The sequence below is a fragment of the Balaenoptera acutorostrata genome, chromosome 12 (genome assembly GCF_949987535.1).
Source record: "Balaenoptera acutorostrata chromosome 12, mBalAcu1.1, whole genome shotgun sequence".
NCBI classification, from domain to species: domain Eukaryota; kingdom Metazoa; phylum Chordata; class Mammalia; order Artiodactyla; family Balaenopteridae; genus Balaenoptera; species Balaenoptera acutorostrata.
The window spans coordinates 54,808,105-54,826,602 of record NC_080075.1 but is presented as its reverse complement, the minus strand read 5'-3'; the positions used below and the strand labels follow the sequence as shown (position 1 = coordinate 54,826,602).

The window sequence follows — 18,498 nt, the reverse complement described above, 5'->3', positions numbered from 1 at the left end:
AAAAGATATGATCTTCTAAATCTATTTTTTTTTAATGTGAGGATCTTTAACATATTCCCTGTCTCTCATTAAATATTTAAAAATGCTAATCTGGGGACTTCCCTGGTGGCGCAGTGGATAGGACTCCATCCTCCCAGTGCAGGGGGCCGGGGTTCAATCCCTGGTCAGGGAACTAGATCCCACATGCATGCCACAACTAAGAGTTCGCATGCCACAACAAGGAGCCCATGTGTTACAACTAAGGAGCCCTCCAGTCACAACTAAGGAGCCCACCTGCCTCAACTAAGGAGCCCATGTGCTGCAACTGAGGAGCCGGCGAGCCGCAACTAAGACCCAGCGCAACCAAATAAATAAATAATAAATATTTTTTAAAAATGTTAATCTAATATGATGGGCATAAATGAGGTTTAAAGTCATTAGTGTTGGGACTTCCCTGGTGGTGCAGTGGTTAAGAATCCATCTGCCAGTGCAGGGGACACAGGTTAGATCCCTGGTCCTGGAATATCACACATGCTGCGGAGCAACTAAGCCTGAGCGTTACAACTATTGAAGCCCGCGTGCCCTAGAGCCCACGCACCACAACTACTGAGCCCACGTGCTGCCACTACTGAAGCCCACGCGCCTAGAGCCCGGGCTCCGCAAGAGAAGCCACCACAATGAGAAGCCCGTGCACGGCAACGAAGACCCAATGCAGCCAAAAAAAAAAAAGTTATTAGTGTTGGTGGTTAAGTATGTAAATAGAAAGGCATGAGTGAAATTAGTAAAAGCAATTTAATAAGTATATAATTACCTGGAAGCATGCTTGGGAACTGGTGCAGGAAGTAGCTCGTATTGTCCTGGCGAAAGCTGAACTGACTACACAGAATGGACAAGGACACCAATAATAGATTAATACAGGTCTCAAACTCACTTTATTATCTATCATTCATAATCCTTTACTTTATTACCATGCAACATTATATAATTTATTTTCTATTTTAAGAGTGGAAAAGGTACACTTTCAAAGGTAGAGCTTCAAAACACTCAACAGATATTCACTTTTCATGGTGAATATTACGACAGTATGGCTACAGTGGTATGGAGAAAAATGCTGTACAATTAATCATATTTTAAATGTACTAGATTCAACAAATCCAATTGACCACCAATTAGTGAGCCTGCTCTGTTGGTAAAGAACTGTGCTAGGTATGGTGGGGAATACAGGAGTGTTCTCATAATACATAAACAATGCTTATATAAAACACTATAATCGACACTAAAAGAAAGATTGGAGATGTCGGGGATAGGGAGAGATTAATCCAACTGGGTGACCAAGACCTAACATCACATACTCAATGGTGAAAAGCTAAAAGCATTTCCTCTAAGGTCAGGAACAGGACAAGGGTGCCTATGTCTCCATTCCTATTCAACATAGTACTGGAAGTCCTAGCCAGAGTAATTAGGCAAGAAAAAGAAATAAAAGGCAACCAAATTGGAAAGGAAGAAGTAAAACTGTCCCTGTTTGCAGATGACATAATCTTATATATAAAAAACTCTAAAGACTCCACCAAAAAACTGTTTGAACTAATAAGCAAATTCAGTAAAGTTGCAGGATACAAAAACAACATACAAAAATCAGTTGAAAAAAAAATCAGTTGAGTTTCTATACACTAACAATGAAGTATCTGAAAAAGAAATTAAGAAAACAATCTCATTTACAATAGCACCAAAACATAAAATACTTAGGAATAAATTTAACTAAGGAGATGGAAGATCTGTACACTGAAAACTATAAGACACTGATGCAAGAAACTGAAGAAGACACAAATAAATGGAAAGATATCCCATGTTTATGGATTAGAAGAATTAATATTGTTAAAATATCCATATTATCCAAAGCAATCTACAGGTTCAGTGCAATTTCTATCAAAATCCCAGTAGCATTTTTTCAAAGATATAGAAGAAACGATCCTAAATTCAGTATGGAACCACAAACGGCCCCACCAGATAGTCAAAGCAATCTTGAGAAAGAAGAACAAAGCTGGAGGGATCACACTTCCTGATTTCAAACTATATTACAGAGCTACAGTAATCAAAACAGTATGATACCAGAATAAAAACAGACACATAGACTAATGGAAGAAAATAGAGAGCCCAGAAATAAATCCACACAGAAACAGTCAACTAATCTTTGACAAGGGCACCAAGAATACACAATAGGGAAAGGATAGTCCCTTCAATAAATGGTATTGGGGAGACTGGATATCCACATGCAAAAGAACAAAACTAAACCCTATCTTATGCACAAATACTAACTCAAAATGATTGAATACTTAAACATAACATATGAAATGATAAAACACCTAAAAGAAAACATACAGAAAAATCTCCTTGACATTGGTCTCGGCAATGATTTTTTTAGATATGACACCAAAAGTACAGGCAACAAAAGCAAAAATAAACAAGTGGGACTACATCAAAGTATAGCCAAGGAAACAATCAATAAAATGCAAAGGCAACCTAAGGAATGGGAGAAAATATTTGCAAACCATATATCTGATAAGGTGTTCATATCTAAAATATATAAGGAACTCATACAACTCAATAGCAAAAAAACAAGTAATCAAATTTAAAAACGGGCAAAAGACCTGAATAGACACTTTGCCATAGAAGACAGACAAATGACCAACAAGTACATGGAAAGGTGCTCAACATCACTAATCATCAGGGAAATGAAAATCAAAACCACAATGAGATATCACCTCACACCAGTTAGAATGGCTATTATCAAAAAGACAAGAAATAACTAGTGTTGGTGAGGATGTGGAGAAAAGGGAACCCTTGTGCACTTTGGTGGGAATATAAAATTGTATAGCCATTATGGAAAACAGTATGGAGGCTCCTCAAAAAATAAAAACAGAACTACCATATGATCTAGCAATCCCACTTCTGGGTATATAGCTGAAGGAAACAAAATCAATATTTGGAAGAGGTACCTGCAGTCCCATGTTCACTGCAGCATTATTCACAATAACCGAGCTATGGAAATAACCTAGGTGCCCATCCATGGGTGAATGGATAATGAAAATGTGATATATATTCCCTTAATGCATATACTATATTGGAATGTTGTTCAGCCATAAAAAAGAAGGCGAGCCTACCATTTGCAACAACATGGATGAACCTGGAGAATATTATGCCAAGTTGAATAAGCCAGAGAAAGACAAATACCGTTTTGTAACACTTATATGTGCAATCTAAAAGGGCTGTACTCATAGAAACAGAGAGTAAAATGGTGGTTCCCAGAATGGCAGGTGGGGGAAATGGGGAGATGTTGGTCAAAAGGTACAAACTTTATTATAAGATGAATAAGTTCTGGAGATAAAATGTAGAGCATGGTGACTATAGTTAATAATATTGTATTGTATACTTGAAAACTGCTAAGAGAGAAGATCTTATGTGCTTTGTGGTTTTGTTTTTTTGTTTTTCTTTTAATTATTTGGCTGTGTCTCATGGCATGTGGGATCTTAGTTCTGCAACCAGGGATCGAACACGCACAGTAGAAGTGTGGAGTCTTAACCACTGGACTGCCAGGGAAGTCCCCATTCTTATGTGCTCGTATCACACACACACACACACAAAATGGTAACCGTGTGAGGTGATGGATGTGCTAATTAACTTGATTGTGGTAATCATTTCACAATATGTGTGTCTGTGTGTGTGTGTATATATATATATATATATATATATATATATATATATAAAACAAATCATCATGTTGTACACCTTAAATATATTTGATTTTATTTGTCAATTACACCTCAATAAAGCTGGGGGGAAATAAATAAATAAACCCAACTGCGGGATCTAAAGATGGTAAAGACAGTGAGATTTGAGTGGGGTTTTAAGGAAGGTAAGACTTCCTTGAGGGAGGCAAGAGAGGGATTCTAAGAAGGAGGAACACCATAGAATCCTTCCATTTGGGGAAGGATTCTCCCCAGGATTCGGTAATATAACTCCTCCCTGCCAGCTCCTTGAACATAGGAAGTTCTGGAGGTCCGGTCAGTCTTCCCCTGGCTTCTCATTCTCTTTCCTTCCCTCCCTCCCTTCCTTCACACATCCCACTCTCTGTGCTTACCAGTTCCTGACACTCCCTTATTTCCCTTACCTCAGGGCTAATATCCACAGACCCAAGGATAGTGGAGCCACCCAGGTAGTTTGCAATGTTTCACAACGGGCAGAGAGACAGTCTCTTCTACGGTGGATTTTTCAGTCCGTTAGAAATCCTAACAGGATATTCATAAGATGAATGTAGCCAAAAGACTGTCAGGTACAATATTTTTAGGTACTACTGGTGGAAATTTCATCCAGTGTGTCTTCTTCTCTGAGAAATGGTCTCTTGCTTCACATGGAAGTATCAGTGACTCACCACCCAGACATCTTTATGGTCTGAGAAATAGACAACATTGGACTTTCTCCAAAAGATGCCTGCCTAATGGTACCAATGATGTTGTTCTTACCAGCACCCTGTAATTTTCATCAGCTCCAGAAACTATGTGAGTCCCAGTCCCTGAGATGTCTTCTGTATCCGTCTTTCAGATTCACTTTCATTTACCATTCTCTTCACAAATTTACTTGTGACAATCATTGCTCTGCCTTGCAGTTGCTCTATGAGAGTTCATCCTCAAATAATATCTGCTAAATGAGCCAACTTTGAGCACCATTTTATTTTCATTTAATTGCATGATGAATTGTTCCATCTTATGTATGCTTTGCTCTTCATTATTCTAACACTTAAGTCTTCGGATCCCTGAAGTATTACCTGACAGCCCCCTCCTAGGCACAAAGTTTCTCTCTGTTGATACCTTGTTCAATGAAAAACCATCCTGTTGAAAATTCATTCCTTCAGCCGTTATTTTACCATGGAGCACTTTGCAAATAAACATGTCTTCAGAGATACTTGATCACAGCTATGAACACAGCTAACAAAAACCAATGAACTGGTTAGATTTTCTCAACCATCATCTCCCAATCAGCTGTTCAAGGATGTCTTTTGAACACATTGAAATGGATCCTTGGATTCATTCACTGAGTTAATAGGGGTGCCTTTCCATCCTGCCTACCTCCTTTTAACCTAAAACAGATATTGGGAGGTGGAGGGGGCAGAATCACCACATTTGTTTCTTTTCACATAAGTTTCATCTTCTAAGACAATGCTAAAGCTAACCTAGACAGAAGTTTGAAGAAATTTTAAATTTTGTTTAATTGTGCTTTTCATTGAAATGTCTCCAGCCTAGGAAGTGAATAAGTTTTAAAATGGAAAATGAAAAGAAATAAGAGCAAAAATATTAGTTGGAAAAAATTTTGATTTCTACAAATGAACATGATTGAAAAGACTATTACTTGCACACTGAAAACAAGTCAAATCTATAGAAAGAAAAAAAAATTAAAGGTAAGTCTCTTTGCCCCCTACCTAACCTCTGCTTCCTAAATGGAAACCACTGTTAATGATTGCTTAAGTATCACCCAAGAAAACAATATGCATTTAACATCGTATATAGAATTGTTTTTATTTTTACAAATGAGATTATGCTATAAATATTGGTCTGTTCCTTGAGTTTTTTCATTTAATAATATATCTTGGAGATGCTTCCATATCAACACAGATAGATATACCTTATTATTTTTAATGGTAGCACAGCATTGTATGGATGTACCATTATATAACTAGCCCTCTAGTTAGATAAATTTATGAACAATGCTGTAGTATTTTATATAAATATCTCACTGTACTTTAATAAGACTATTTGTAGGAACTACTGAGCTCATGTGCCTCAACGAGAGAGCCTGTGTGCCGCAAACTATAGAGCCCAGGTGTGCCTGGAGCCGGTGCACCACAACTAGAGAGAGAAAAAAAAAAACCCACACCACAACTAGAGAGAAGACCGCACGCCACAACTAGAGAAGCTCGCACGCAGCAGCGAAGGATCCCGCATGCTGCAACTAAGACCTGACACACCCAAAAAAATAAAGAAATTAAATAAATAAAATAAATATATTTTTTAAAACGACCATTTTTAGGGTAAATTCCTGACAGTGGAATGGTCCCTATGTGCATTTAAAATATGAACAAGAATTGACAAACCATCCTCCAAAATACTTGCAACAATTTGTATGCATACAGAATATCTCTTTCTGTACTCCCTTTGCCAATATAATGGGTATCATCCAACTTAAATTGTTGATCATTTGACAGGCAAAAAATTATGTCAACCTGCTTTTGTTCTTTTGTAATTATTTAATAATCAGTGGAAGCCAAGCACCACTTTATGTTTTTTAGCAACTGGTATATCTCTTTGTGAATTGCTAGCTCGTATCATTTGTTCATTTTTATTTGCATTTCTCTGATCATTAGCAATGTTGAGCATCTTTTCATGTGCCTGCTGGCCATCTGTATGTCTTCTTTGGAAAAATATCTATTCAGGTCTTCTACCATTTTTAATTGTCTTGGTTTTGGGTTTTTTTTTTTTATTGAGTTGTGTGAACTGTTTATTTATTTTGTATATTAACACCTTCCTTATTGGTCATATCATTTGTAAATATTTTCTCCCATTTAGTAGGTTGTCTTTTCATTTTGTTGATGGTTTCCTTTGCTGTGCAAAAGCTTTTAAATTTAATTAGGTCCCATTTGTTTATTTTTGCTTTAGTTTCCTTTGCCTGAGGAGACATATCCAAAAAAATATTGCAGCAATTTATGTCAGAGAGTGTTCTGCCTATGTTTTGTTCTAGAAGCTTTATGGTTTCTGGTCTTACATTTAGGTCTTTAACCCATTGAGTTTATTTTTGTATATGATGTGGGAAAATGTTCTAATTTCATTCTTTCACATGTAGCTGCCCAGTTTTCCCAGCAGCACTTACTGACAAGACAGTCTTTTCCCCATTGTATATTCTTCCCTCCTTTGTCGTAGCTTAACTGACCGTAAGTGCGTGGGTTTGCTTCTGGGCTCTCTATTCTGTTCCATTAATCTATGTGTCTGTTTTTGTTCCAGTACCATGCTGTTTTGATCACTATAGCTTTGTAGTATAGTCTGAAGTCAGGGAGAGTCATAATTCCGGCTTTGTTCTTTTATCTCAAGATTGCTTTGGCTATTCAGGGTCTTCTGTGGTTCCATATAAATTGTAGGATTATTTGTTCTAGTTATATGAAAAATGTCATGGGTATTTTCATAGGGGTTACATTAAATCTGTAGATTTCTTTGGGAAGTATGGACGTTTTAACCATACTAACTCTTCCAAGCCATGAACGTGAAATATCTTTCCATCTCTTTGTATCACTTTCAATTTCCTTCATCAGTATTTTATAGTTTTCAGAGTATAGGCCTTTCACCTCCTTGGTTAAGTTTATTCCTAGGTATTTTATGCTTTTTGCTGTGATTTTAACTGAGACTGTCTTCTTGCTTTCTCTTTCTGACAGTTCATTATTAGAGTATAGAAAAGCAACAGATTTCTGTATATTAATCTTGTACCCTGCAACTTCACCAAATTCATTTATTAGTTCTAATAGTTTTTTTTGGTGTCTTTGCTCATTTTTAAACCAGAATGTCCATTTCAATTGCATTATAAGAGAGCATGACTCAGTTTTACCCTTTGATGCAAGAGTGTTGAAGCCATGCAGTTAGTGGTCAGTGTTTCTTGAAACTCCCTTGCAGCTTCACTCCCTGATAGCACTCTACTCTTCTGCATTGGCTGACCTTGGCCAGTACTGACTCATTGCCTACAGACTGGGGCAGAGTCACCATTTTCTCCTCGCCCCCTTCATTGTAGGGAAACTCTGGCACAGACTTATTTGACTTTGGGTTGCTCTGAAACTCCCCTACCATGTTGATTTCAAGCTTAGGCTTTAAACTTTCCCATTTAAATCACTGGATCCAGGTTTCCAGTTGAAAACATAAACAGTGCATTTTAAATGGTCCTGGACTGATACTCTGCAAGGTGGAGTGGCACTGGGGCACAATTTTTCTGTGGGGCATTTTGGCAATGCATCTCAAAAGACTTAGACATCTACATGCCCTTTCCTCAGCAACTCCACTCTCTGACTAAAAGCAGGAAATGACTGAATATGCAGTATTAGTATTAGGTTATGTCCTTACAGTAGAATACTATGCAGCTATTTAAAATGATGTAGAGAATACATGATGGTGTGGAAAAGATTCACAATATACTTCCAAGGGAAAAAAAGAGTTCTGCTTTCTGCTAATGGCAGCCTAGGTTATTTGGATGATGAAACTTCCTACTGCAGACAACTACTAGAAATGAGAGTTGAAATATTAAAAGTAGACAAGAGCTTTTAAAAAGATATGAAATTGATGACAATAAGGAATATAAACCCCCCCAAACCAAGAGATAGCAAGAAACCAGACAGGCAAATGGCCCAGTTTTGCTCAGAGGATGTATGCTGGTCCAGACTAAACTCAGCAGAGGAACAGAGCTGGGTTTGAGTGAACTTCAGAGCCCTAGAAGGATCCAGAGGCCAAAGCCTGGACCATCAATGTTGCTGATTTAATGGAAGTCCTACCAACAGGAATTGGAGGCCCTAAAAGGGGACTTCCTGAAAGCAAACCTACCACCTCACCCCAATGCTAGGGACTGCAAAAAGAGTTGTCCTGGTGCTAAGGAGAATTGGGAGAGGGGGAAGAAACACATCCTTGAGAGACTGTAACCGTGGGCTGGTTCCTTTCATGGATTCAGTCCAAATGCCCATCACTAGAGTGATCCAAGATTACATAAGCAGTGTATTTCAAGTGGCACCAAACTGGTAGCTCCCCTAAGTATTAGCAGAACCAAAAGCAAACCTTCTCTGAAGGAAAAAGGCTTTCATCTTAGGGAATTCATGAAAACAACCTTTCAGTGGGAACGAGCAACACACAGTCAAAGATAATCACATATCCAAGGAACCAAAATGAGTAAGCCCGAGTCAGATTTCAGAAATGTAAGCAATCATTAATTCATTCATGCATTCAATAAATATTAACCATCAGACACTGTTCTAGAGGCAAAGATGTAACAGTGAACAAAGCGGATAAGTATTCATGTCCTCATGAAGCTTCACTCTCACGGAAGGAGGCGGACAACAAATAATAAATGCAAAGTGCAAATAAATTATATAGTATACTGAGGGCTCTAGGTGCTATGGAAACAATGAAAGAGCAGGGTAGGAAGGTCAGGAGTGTCAGGTGGCCAATTTAAATGAGGCTCATTGAGAAGGTGACACTTGAACAAAGACTTGAAGGAGAGGGGGTAAGCCATGCAGATATCTGGGATAAGAGCATATGAAGGAAGTTCCAGTGCAAAGACCCTGAGGTCAGAGTGGGAGCAGCAAATTCAAGAAGCAGCCAGGATGAGGCCAGTGGGGCAGGATGAGAGTGAGGGGAGACACAAGAGATGAGGTCACAAATGAAGCCTATCCACCATCAACCTGTTGGCCCTGAAAACAGCCACTCAGAGATCACACCGACTATCACAAAGCCTGAACCCAGAGGTTCTCAATCAGGAGTGTTTTTTTGGTTTTTGGCTCCCCACTTCCTCAGGGGACATTTGGGCAATGTCTGGAGACAGTTTCAGTTGTTACAACTTGGAGAGGGGATTGCTAATTGGCATCTAATTATCCTGAAATGCTGCTAAACATCCTACAAAGCACAGAACCGCCCCCTACCACAAAGAATTATCCTGACCCAAGAGTCAATAGTGCCAAGGGTGAGAAACCCTAAATTTGACATAAAATGGAGAAGTCAAAAAGGCAGTTGGATGTACAAGTCTGGAGTTCAACAGAGAAGGCTGGGCAGGAGATATACATTCAGAAATCACAAACAAATAACTGGTGTTCAAAGCCTTGAGACTGAATCAGATCAGCGGGGAGTGAGTGTAGATGGGGAAGAGGTGTTGTGTGCCTGGCGCTCCAACAGGAAGAGGGCAGGGAAGAGGGGCTGAACCGGCCAAAAGGCTGAGAAGAGGAAAACAGGAATGAGGATTGAGGAGGAGGTGTCAGGGGTTTGGAAAGAGGGGAGATGTGAGAGAGAGCTACCCAGGAGAATGGGAGAGTAAACAGACTAGGGAAGTCCATTCTGGGCCCACAGGAGGTGAAGAATTTAAAATGAGACTAGTCATTTGGCTACAAAGATGCAGGTTCAAAGTTCGAAGAGAGATTTGACCAGGGTTGTGGCTTTGCCAAACAAGTAAGATGAGCCATCAGGGGCCAGGGAATTGAGGGCGTGTGCAGGGAGTAACTCTAATGATTAACTTAAGCTTTGAAAGGAAGGAAAGCACTGAAAGTTGAGCAGCAATGAAAGGTGGTAGTATAAGCAGATAGGGTAGGGAGTCCCCAGAGAAAGAGAACCAGGCATGGCTTTTCTGACATAAGAGAAGCCATTTTTGGCCTAAGCCATTTTGTGATCTAAGCCTGGCCTCGGTAATTAATGATCTTAAGGGAAGTGAGGAAATGCAGGAACAGAGGAAAAGCAGTCAAGGAACAATAGGTCAGCGATAAAACAGAGTCCCAGTTCCTCCTCAAGGGATATACGTAACAATTTGATACGGTCTTTGAGTTCTGCAGCAACTAAGGCCTCCACCCAGGTGGGGGAAGGAAGAACGATGCTGACCCTCCGGACTTCAATCAACTAAAGCTTGGACTCTGTCGACCTTTGCCCTGATCCTACGCTGAATCCTCCTCTGCTCAAGCCCCCTCATGAATATGCATGTACCTTTAGCTTTAGACTTGCCCAATTTTGCTGTTGGGGAGACACTGCTTTGGGAAAGATACCTGTTTTCTCCTAACTCGCTGCAAGTAATAAATCCTTCCTCCTCCCGCTCTTTGGCTTAGTTGTATCTTTTGGTTCGACACCCGCAAGGAGGCAAACTCATTTTTTGGGCAACAGTGGGATCAATGGATTGTAGACTGGGTGGGAACAGAAAAATTGTTGAGGTTGGGATACTAGAGTGGGTAAGGCAGAAGATCACGGGAGAGTGATCAGAGTGGGATGCATGCAACTGAAATTAAGGAGGGTTGAAATGATTGGTGTTGAAAAAAATTTAAGGAGTGAGGGTTGAAGTGCAGGAGAGTTCAAGAAACTGAGAAGCCAGATTGTTGGAAAATCATCATCTATGCGTGTACTGAAATTATGACAGGAGTAGTGGAAAGAGTGACAGGGTGCAAAGGGAGCTAAAATCATCCAGAAATAAGGTGGAGTAACACAGGGGTTACTGGGATGACTGAAACACTGGGAAAAAGCAGGTCATAAAATTATATAATGGAGAGAAAAGGTCCCACTTCTGTACATATATTCTAAAATAAAAACATTATTTCTCTAATAAGAAAAAAAGTACTGTAAAAGTTGTAGGTCTATATCAAATACTCTTTGGAAAGAGCCAGATATAGATGAGTATACACACATACACATTCAAATGTGAATATAAATATATCTATGCACATATGATTCTTCGATATAGATTCTCCTCTTGAGTTACATGCTTCAGAATAAAGGTGTTAAAAATAGTAAAAACTTTCTTACAAATGAAGAACAGCACTAACAAAGTATAATGTGAATATTCTATTAAAAATTATGACACTTGAGAATGCTGTTCTATCTTAATAAATAACAATAATGTATACTGTATCTACCTCGAATTCCAATTATTATTTTACTGAGTTCTGCTATTAAAAAACAGAATTATGAATTTTTTTCTCCTACTTCACTTCATACAAACACTTTAATGCAAGCAGGATCATATGCCTAGATTCAAAAGACAGAACTATAAAGTTTCTAGAAGAAAGCATAGGAGAATATGTGTACAGCCTTAGAGTAGGCAGGGATTTCTTTTTTTTTTTAATTAATTTTTATTGGAGTATAGTTGCTTTACCAGAATTATGAATTTTATTGGTGACTAAACAGGGTTACATCTGAATAGCTCTCCTCTCGTGAATATATTATTATATGCCTTTGAAACAGAAAATTAGGAAAACATTTAATTCTTCCAGTTTCTGGAGCTCAAGCCTTTGTGGGAGGTAGGGAGAGAGAGGAGAAAGAAAGGAAAGAAACAGGAAAAGTATGTTTTCAGAAGGTTTTTATCCATCCCTCTGGGTAAGCCACACTCTTTTGGTCTTTTAAAGCTTTAAATTTTGCTTAATACCAACCATCTATGTTTTCTCCTTTCAGCAGTGGGCCTGGGCCTACCCTTAGAAACCTCTAAAAGCCAGAAGAGAGGAAGCAGAAGAGAAGTAAATGGTGAGGGAGGCTAACGAAGAATGATTTTGTATTGGAGGTGGCCAGAACGATTTCACACGTTGCCTGGTTACCTGATACCAAGTCATAAAAGTCTAATTTAGTGTTTGTATTCATCCACTGAACCAAACGGGATAAGATTTATCCCATGAACATTTATCATCCTGTCCTGTTTCAAAGCTATAATTTGCAAAGCTGCAGGAAGGGTTCACGGTTGGATACGACATGTGCTCATCCTGCTGAAGATTTCGTGTCCACCCTACTACCACACCCCTTCCATTTAATTCAACCTCCTGTGGCAATGCATCTTCTCAGGTTATCACCATATTATTCTGATAAGGTGGTGAAGACTGATACTATTATTAGCTCCTTTATAAATGGGAGATATTAAGGCCCAAAGTCCCAAATAACAAAGTCCAAGTCCCAACTCTGGCCCTTGGGCAGGCCCCAGACAGTGCTCTGCCCCTCCCGTGAAACGCCTCCCTCGGATTCCACCCCCTGAAACCCTGCCCCTCATTCAAGGCCAGAGGCGCAAGGTAGACTGGAAAAAGCATCAAACTGGGGCTCAGAAGCCCTCCGTTAAAAGTACTGCCTCCCCTCTTTATTAGCTATGTGCCTCAGAACCAGTTACTTCGTCTCTATTCACCTCAGTTTTCTCATCTGCAAAATGGGGATTAACATCCATTTTGCCTATCTCAGAATGCCTGTGACGAACTACTAGGAGAATATATGTGGAAACTCACAGCAAACTGTTAAGAACCACACGAATGTCATATGTTATCCAAGGTCCAGCTTGAGTCCTACTCAATCCAGGGAGCCTTCCAGACTTTCAATCCCACCCCCTGGCATTTCCTCTTACACTATTTATCTCAGCACTTGATCTATGGGCTCTTGTGTTGTTATTTAAATATTTCCAAATCAGGAACATCTTCCCTCAGAAGAGCCTAGCCCAGGGCTCTAAGCAAGCAGTTCTCTGAATTCTCAATGTGATGCATGAACTGGTGGAGCTGAGAGTTCACCCTGACCCTCCTGGTACCAGGGTGCTCATTTCTACAAGAAATTCTTGCAAAAGCTTCCCTATGGTGTATAGTTATACTCATGCTCTAATAAGAGGACTACTGACTGAAAGGCAAAGTTTTCTCTTTAAAAGAAGAGGGCACACCATATCAACTGCTTGAAGAGACCAGAAGCATGGCCCCATCACAGATAAGACCCCAAGTCAGGGGAATCCTGCCAACAGTTCCCAGTGAGGGAAAAAAAATTTCCCCATGTACTCACTTGAGGTTGAGGAGGTCTCACAGGGGTACACCTTGCTGGATATATTTGCAAATGAGACAGGCTTTTGTTTGATTTCTGGATGAAATAAGGCATTCTACAGGTTTTCAGTTTCTCCTGGGGAAGATACACTCTAAGTATAGAGACTATTTTCCTCGGGGCCTCTTGGTAGCTTTCCCATACAAAGGCAGCTGCTATTAGTGCTTTACCTGATCTCTGTAAACCAGCGTGCTGGGGTTTGACCGTGGTTTGTCTTTAAACGAGTAGGTGGCCACTTGCTTCTTTAACAAGTCCAAGAAGTCAGGAGGCATGTACTGGGGAAGGTCATTTAGTACCAGATCGTTTCTTTGCAGAAGAGGTGGTTTTTTCCTTCCTTCATTTTTAAAACTGTATGTTGCTACCACTGGATTTAATAGAGATTCTTCAATAAAAGTTTTCAAGTGGTAAGTGCCAGGATTAGGAGTGTTCTGTGGAGAATTGACATCATTTTTACAGTCAGTGTGTAAACTGGTTAACATCTCTTGAAGCATCATTCTTGCAAAGGTCACTCCTAAGTAGCATTTCTCTTTGTTTTACAGTTTAATAAGATTCTATCAAATAGAGTAAACACTCCCCCCAGAACAATATTTCAAGACAATCATGATGATTTCCTTTCTGAGACAATTGCTAAATTATAGCAAATGGGTTATGGCCATAGTTGAAGTTTTAACTTTTTAAAAAGTAGCTTCAGAGATACTTAAACTTGAGATTCAATTTGACTGTAAATGTCAGGCCTCTCATGAGACCCCCTCAGGATAAGCTTTGCGACTAAACAGAAGTTATCCTACTTCTGCTTAGTAGATACCACGTGTTTCTTTCTAGCCCTCAAGTGGGAAGCTAAAGGATAATAACACGAGACTGAGGATGAACTGGCAGAATACATGGCCTAATTAGTCCCATAAGAGGTTTGGTACTTTCAAATCACAACCACAGTATGGCTGAATGGCCAGACCTGACAGTTTAGTTGCTGCTGCTTTTGTGGCCATCTTCCCACTGAGCACTGAGCTCAGTTCTACCATTAAAATTAGTTCAATTCCAAGGAGGTTTTGGCTCCTGAGGCCCCTCTGTTATAGAAAGGTGTGAACAGAAAATATTTCTGCCATATAGAAACAATGTATCTTGAGAGGCGCATCTTCCAGTCATCTTTCTTTCGTATATTATGGTCTTGTTTTCATACATTGACCATGTTAACAAAAGTTATCATAGACTCTTACTTTTTATCTAAGTAAGATAAAAACCAAAATCAAACACATTTCCAGAATGCATGCTTTTTCTTCCTTGTGTAATCTCACCAAGGTCATAAACTAGGTTGACTTTATCAAGAGATCCTGTAAAACACCTGGGTTCCTAGAGTTGTTTTACTTCCAAGCTTTTACAGCATTCAAAATTTAAAGTTAGTTTCTCAGTCATAAGCTGATACTAAAATTATAAATATGAAATAGGCCCATGTAGATTTGAACAACCATTGTTTTCTTAAAATTAAGTATTAGTGACTTAATCAGGTTAGACTGATTATAATACCAATAAGAATGAGAATACTTTGAATAGGAAAGGATGAAAATATACATACTGTTAATGCTATTCTCCACCATCCTTCTCTTTCAAAAGATGCCTTCCGGCTTGGTTTCTATTAATAAACATAAAATGTGCGTATTCATTTTAGAAGTGATCCCTGGAAGTTAAATATCACTTATAAAACATGTACTTGAAGAAATGGATACCAGTACCAAACTGGTCAGCCTGAATTAAAATAAAAGCTACATAATGATAAATTTTGCCTGTAATATTTCCTTAAATTACTATTTTATGACCTTAAGTGCTTTTTAAACATCTAAATTCCCTTTGGGTAAATTAGAGTAATAAACATCCCCATCTCACAGAGATGTCATGAGAATAATTAGAGGTGACAAAATTGGGTGCTCTTAGGAAAAGAGTTGTATAAACCCAAAATTGTGTTAGTATAATTGTTATTAAGATTTATGGCTCAGGGAGCTCAAGGTAAAAATGTATAGTCATCAAATTAATGGGATATTGGGATACAAATTCCTGGCGATATGGCAAATGTTGAACACTGCCATTTCCTGGATTTACATATGCTATGACTTGGGCTTGAACTCCAGCTCGGCCATTGGCTAGGAGCACTAGGCAAGTTAACCCTCATGAACCTCAGCTTCCTCTTAGGAATACAAAAAAAGGCACCAGGCCTGGCATGAAAATAAGGCATTGTAAAACCTGTACCCACAACCAGGGCTCAGTAAGTGGCAGCTTTTATTTTTAACATCTCATCTGTCAAGTTACGAAGCAGATTATTTTGATAGTCTTCAGTTTCCAAGGACGCTCTTGTCTTCCATAGTAAGTACTTTACACCCACTTATTATCCCATATTTGTTTCAGCTTCACTGTCAACAGAACACGGTTGTTTAGTTTTTTCCTTTTGTGCTATTTCCAGTAGGTAAAATCATTAAAATATTGAGTTCTACTTTCATTTAGAATACTTTTGTTATTACTATGAAATATAGGTTATCTCAAGCAACAAGGCATTACAAATAATAAACAATCTAATCAGTCAACGGAGATAATTAATTATTCCTGTCTAGCAACTTATATCCACTTACAAGTACCCTTGGGCTTTAGTTTTGCTATGAAATATAGGCATTTCTCTAAAAAAGCATTGTTTCATACGCACTGCTAAGTCTGAATTTCTTCCTATACATTCCCTTTATTAGATTTATGTTGAATCTTCTCTGTTGCACATTTATAGTCACAGAAATCAAACTTCTTCAGGCAGGTCGAGACAGGCCTCCACCTCTACCTAGGACCACGGAAATGAGGTGGGAAGAAGGGAGAAGTAAACATGATACATCTAAAGGAAGGTAATTGGCGGCTGCTGTTCTGTTTTGCCCAAGACAGGTGATCTCAACTTCACCTATCTCCCACTTCCAATTCACTTCAGGGGTGAATCACTTTACACAAGACGGGCTAGACATCCCTTGCCCAAATTTATTTAAAAACTAAACAAAGATACATTCAAATATTTTATAAATACTAAAGTAGGAAGCAGGGCAAAAACGTGTCCAATAGACTAAGGAAGGAAAAACGCATTCTCTCGGCAGACAGAGGGGAAAGTGAAAGAAATCTAATTACCCTATTAAAACAGTTGTCCAGTGCAATTAGCAGTAGGTAAGAGGGGGAAAAAACAACACAGAAAACAAAGGGCGAATGGGAAGGATAGGGGAGAGCGAGGGAAGAGGAGAGCAAACGAAGTGGCATTCAAATACCGATCGGGAAGAAAGGACGGCAGGTGCAGACGTGAAGGTAGGGAGAAGCGGAGGGGCGCCAGAGCCCGGGATTAGAGAGAGGTGGGACTTGGGGCGGAGCTCGGCGAGGGGAACGTTGTTGTGGAGGTGGGAGGGCAGGGAAGGAAGGCGGTACCGAGGCCGCCCCGCCTCGCTTCTTCCCTTACTGCGGCGGAGGCGATGGCCATGATTGGCTGGTCCATTGCTGCCGCCTCGCTCCCTAGGCCGAGGCGGGCGTCCGGTTGCCAGGAGGCGCCTTAGTCCGCCGGCTCCTGAGCGTGCGCAGGGCACGCGCCAGGTTCGTCTCCCGATGTGGGGGAAGGGAGGCGGGCACACGCTTGGAGGGCCCGCAGCAAGCCTCACGCAGAGGAAATGGGTCGAGACTGTCAGGCACATGCGTGGTAAGGAAAGCTAGAGAGCGCGGGAGTCGCCAAGAGAGCCCTCGGCAAGTATCTGCGCCAAGGGAGACCTGCAAAGGCTAAAGCGCCCCAGGATCTCCATCAGCCCTTTCCCAAATCACCTCATGCTTGATACGCATACTTAAGATTTAAGGCAAAAATCAACCTCAGCACCCATTTATTCATTTTTTGAATTTTATTTTTTTATACAGCAGGTTATTATCTATTTTATATATATTAGTGTATACATGTCAATCCCAATCTCCCAATTCATCCCACCACCACCTCCACCCCTCCACCACTTTCCCCCCTTGGATAGCACCCACTTCCTAAGATTGTTTCTAAACTCCTCCAGATGGAAGTTCTGGGGGTGTCACTTTTGAGAAGTGGAGTGAGTACTAAACACAACAGGCTGTAAAACCACGGATTACCCTTTACCATCCGTAAAGACCCTCTTCATTTTCAACCTCTTGGCTGTAGCTTCTCAACCTATAAACATTACCATCTTTAAAAACAAACGTCCCTTTAAGCTTAACAGTTCCATTTTATGGAGTATCTGCTGTGTTCCAGATATTTCACATATATTTAATCCTCAAAATGACCCTGTGAAGTAGGTATTAATTCCATTTATGAACAAGGAAACAAGCTTCCTTGGACAGTTTAGCACAGCTTACTCTGCATCACACAGAAGTGGCAGAGCCAGAGTTCAAATCCAGGGGTCTGACTCCAGTGCCCCATTGTCCACTACACCACGGAGTTTCTACTTCCGTTCACAAACTTTCAAGAGTAATGTGGATTCAATTCTTTCCTCACCCCCACCCCCATACTTTCCTAAAACCATCTTAATCTGACATGTGCAGGCAACTTTCAGTTAAACTTGCATTTAGTAAGTAAGCCAGCCAGTTATCTAGTTGCCAAATCCAATGGGGATTTTTCAGGCTCTTAGCAAACTTGACCTCTATTTGTCATCATTGCATTGATTATTCCTCTCCCTGGCTGCATTTGCTGATTTATTGTGCCTGTCTATAAGGAGGTGATAATATATTGGTACCTACATGGGGTGATTAACTTGAGTGAAATGTCTGGAACCACATCTGGCACAATGCATTCAAAACATATAATCACTGCCTTTAGGACAAAAGCAAACTTTACAAATTTACAATCCAGTCTCACCTCATTAGAACCTCATGATCTGATGTATACTTGCAAATCCCAAACATGCCATCTTCACACTTC

General features: G+C 39.8%; 1 protein-coding gene across 1 annotated transcript in view; it reads right to left on the bottom strand.

Moving 5' to 3' along the window:
* The window catches only part of STPG4 (sperm-tail PG-rich repeat containing 4), a 42,767-nt gene that overhangs the window by 21,804 nt on the left and 2,465 nt on the right, over nucleotides 1-18,498 (bottom strand). Inside the window, 4 exon segments of the mRNA XM_007198620.3 lie at nucleotides 791-855; nucleotides 13,739-13,996; nucleotides 15,139-15,195; nucleotides 16,847-17,084. Of these exon segments, the coding sequence (XP_007198682.2) occupies nucleotides 791-855; nucleotides 13,739-13,996; nucleotides 15,139-15,195; nucleotides 16,847-17,084 (618 nt within the window).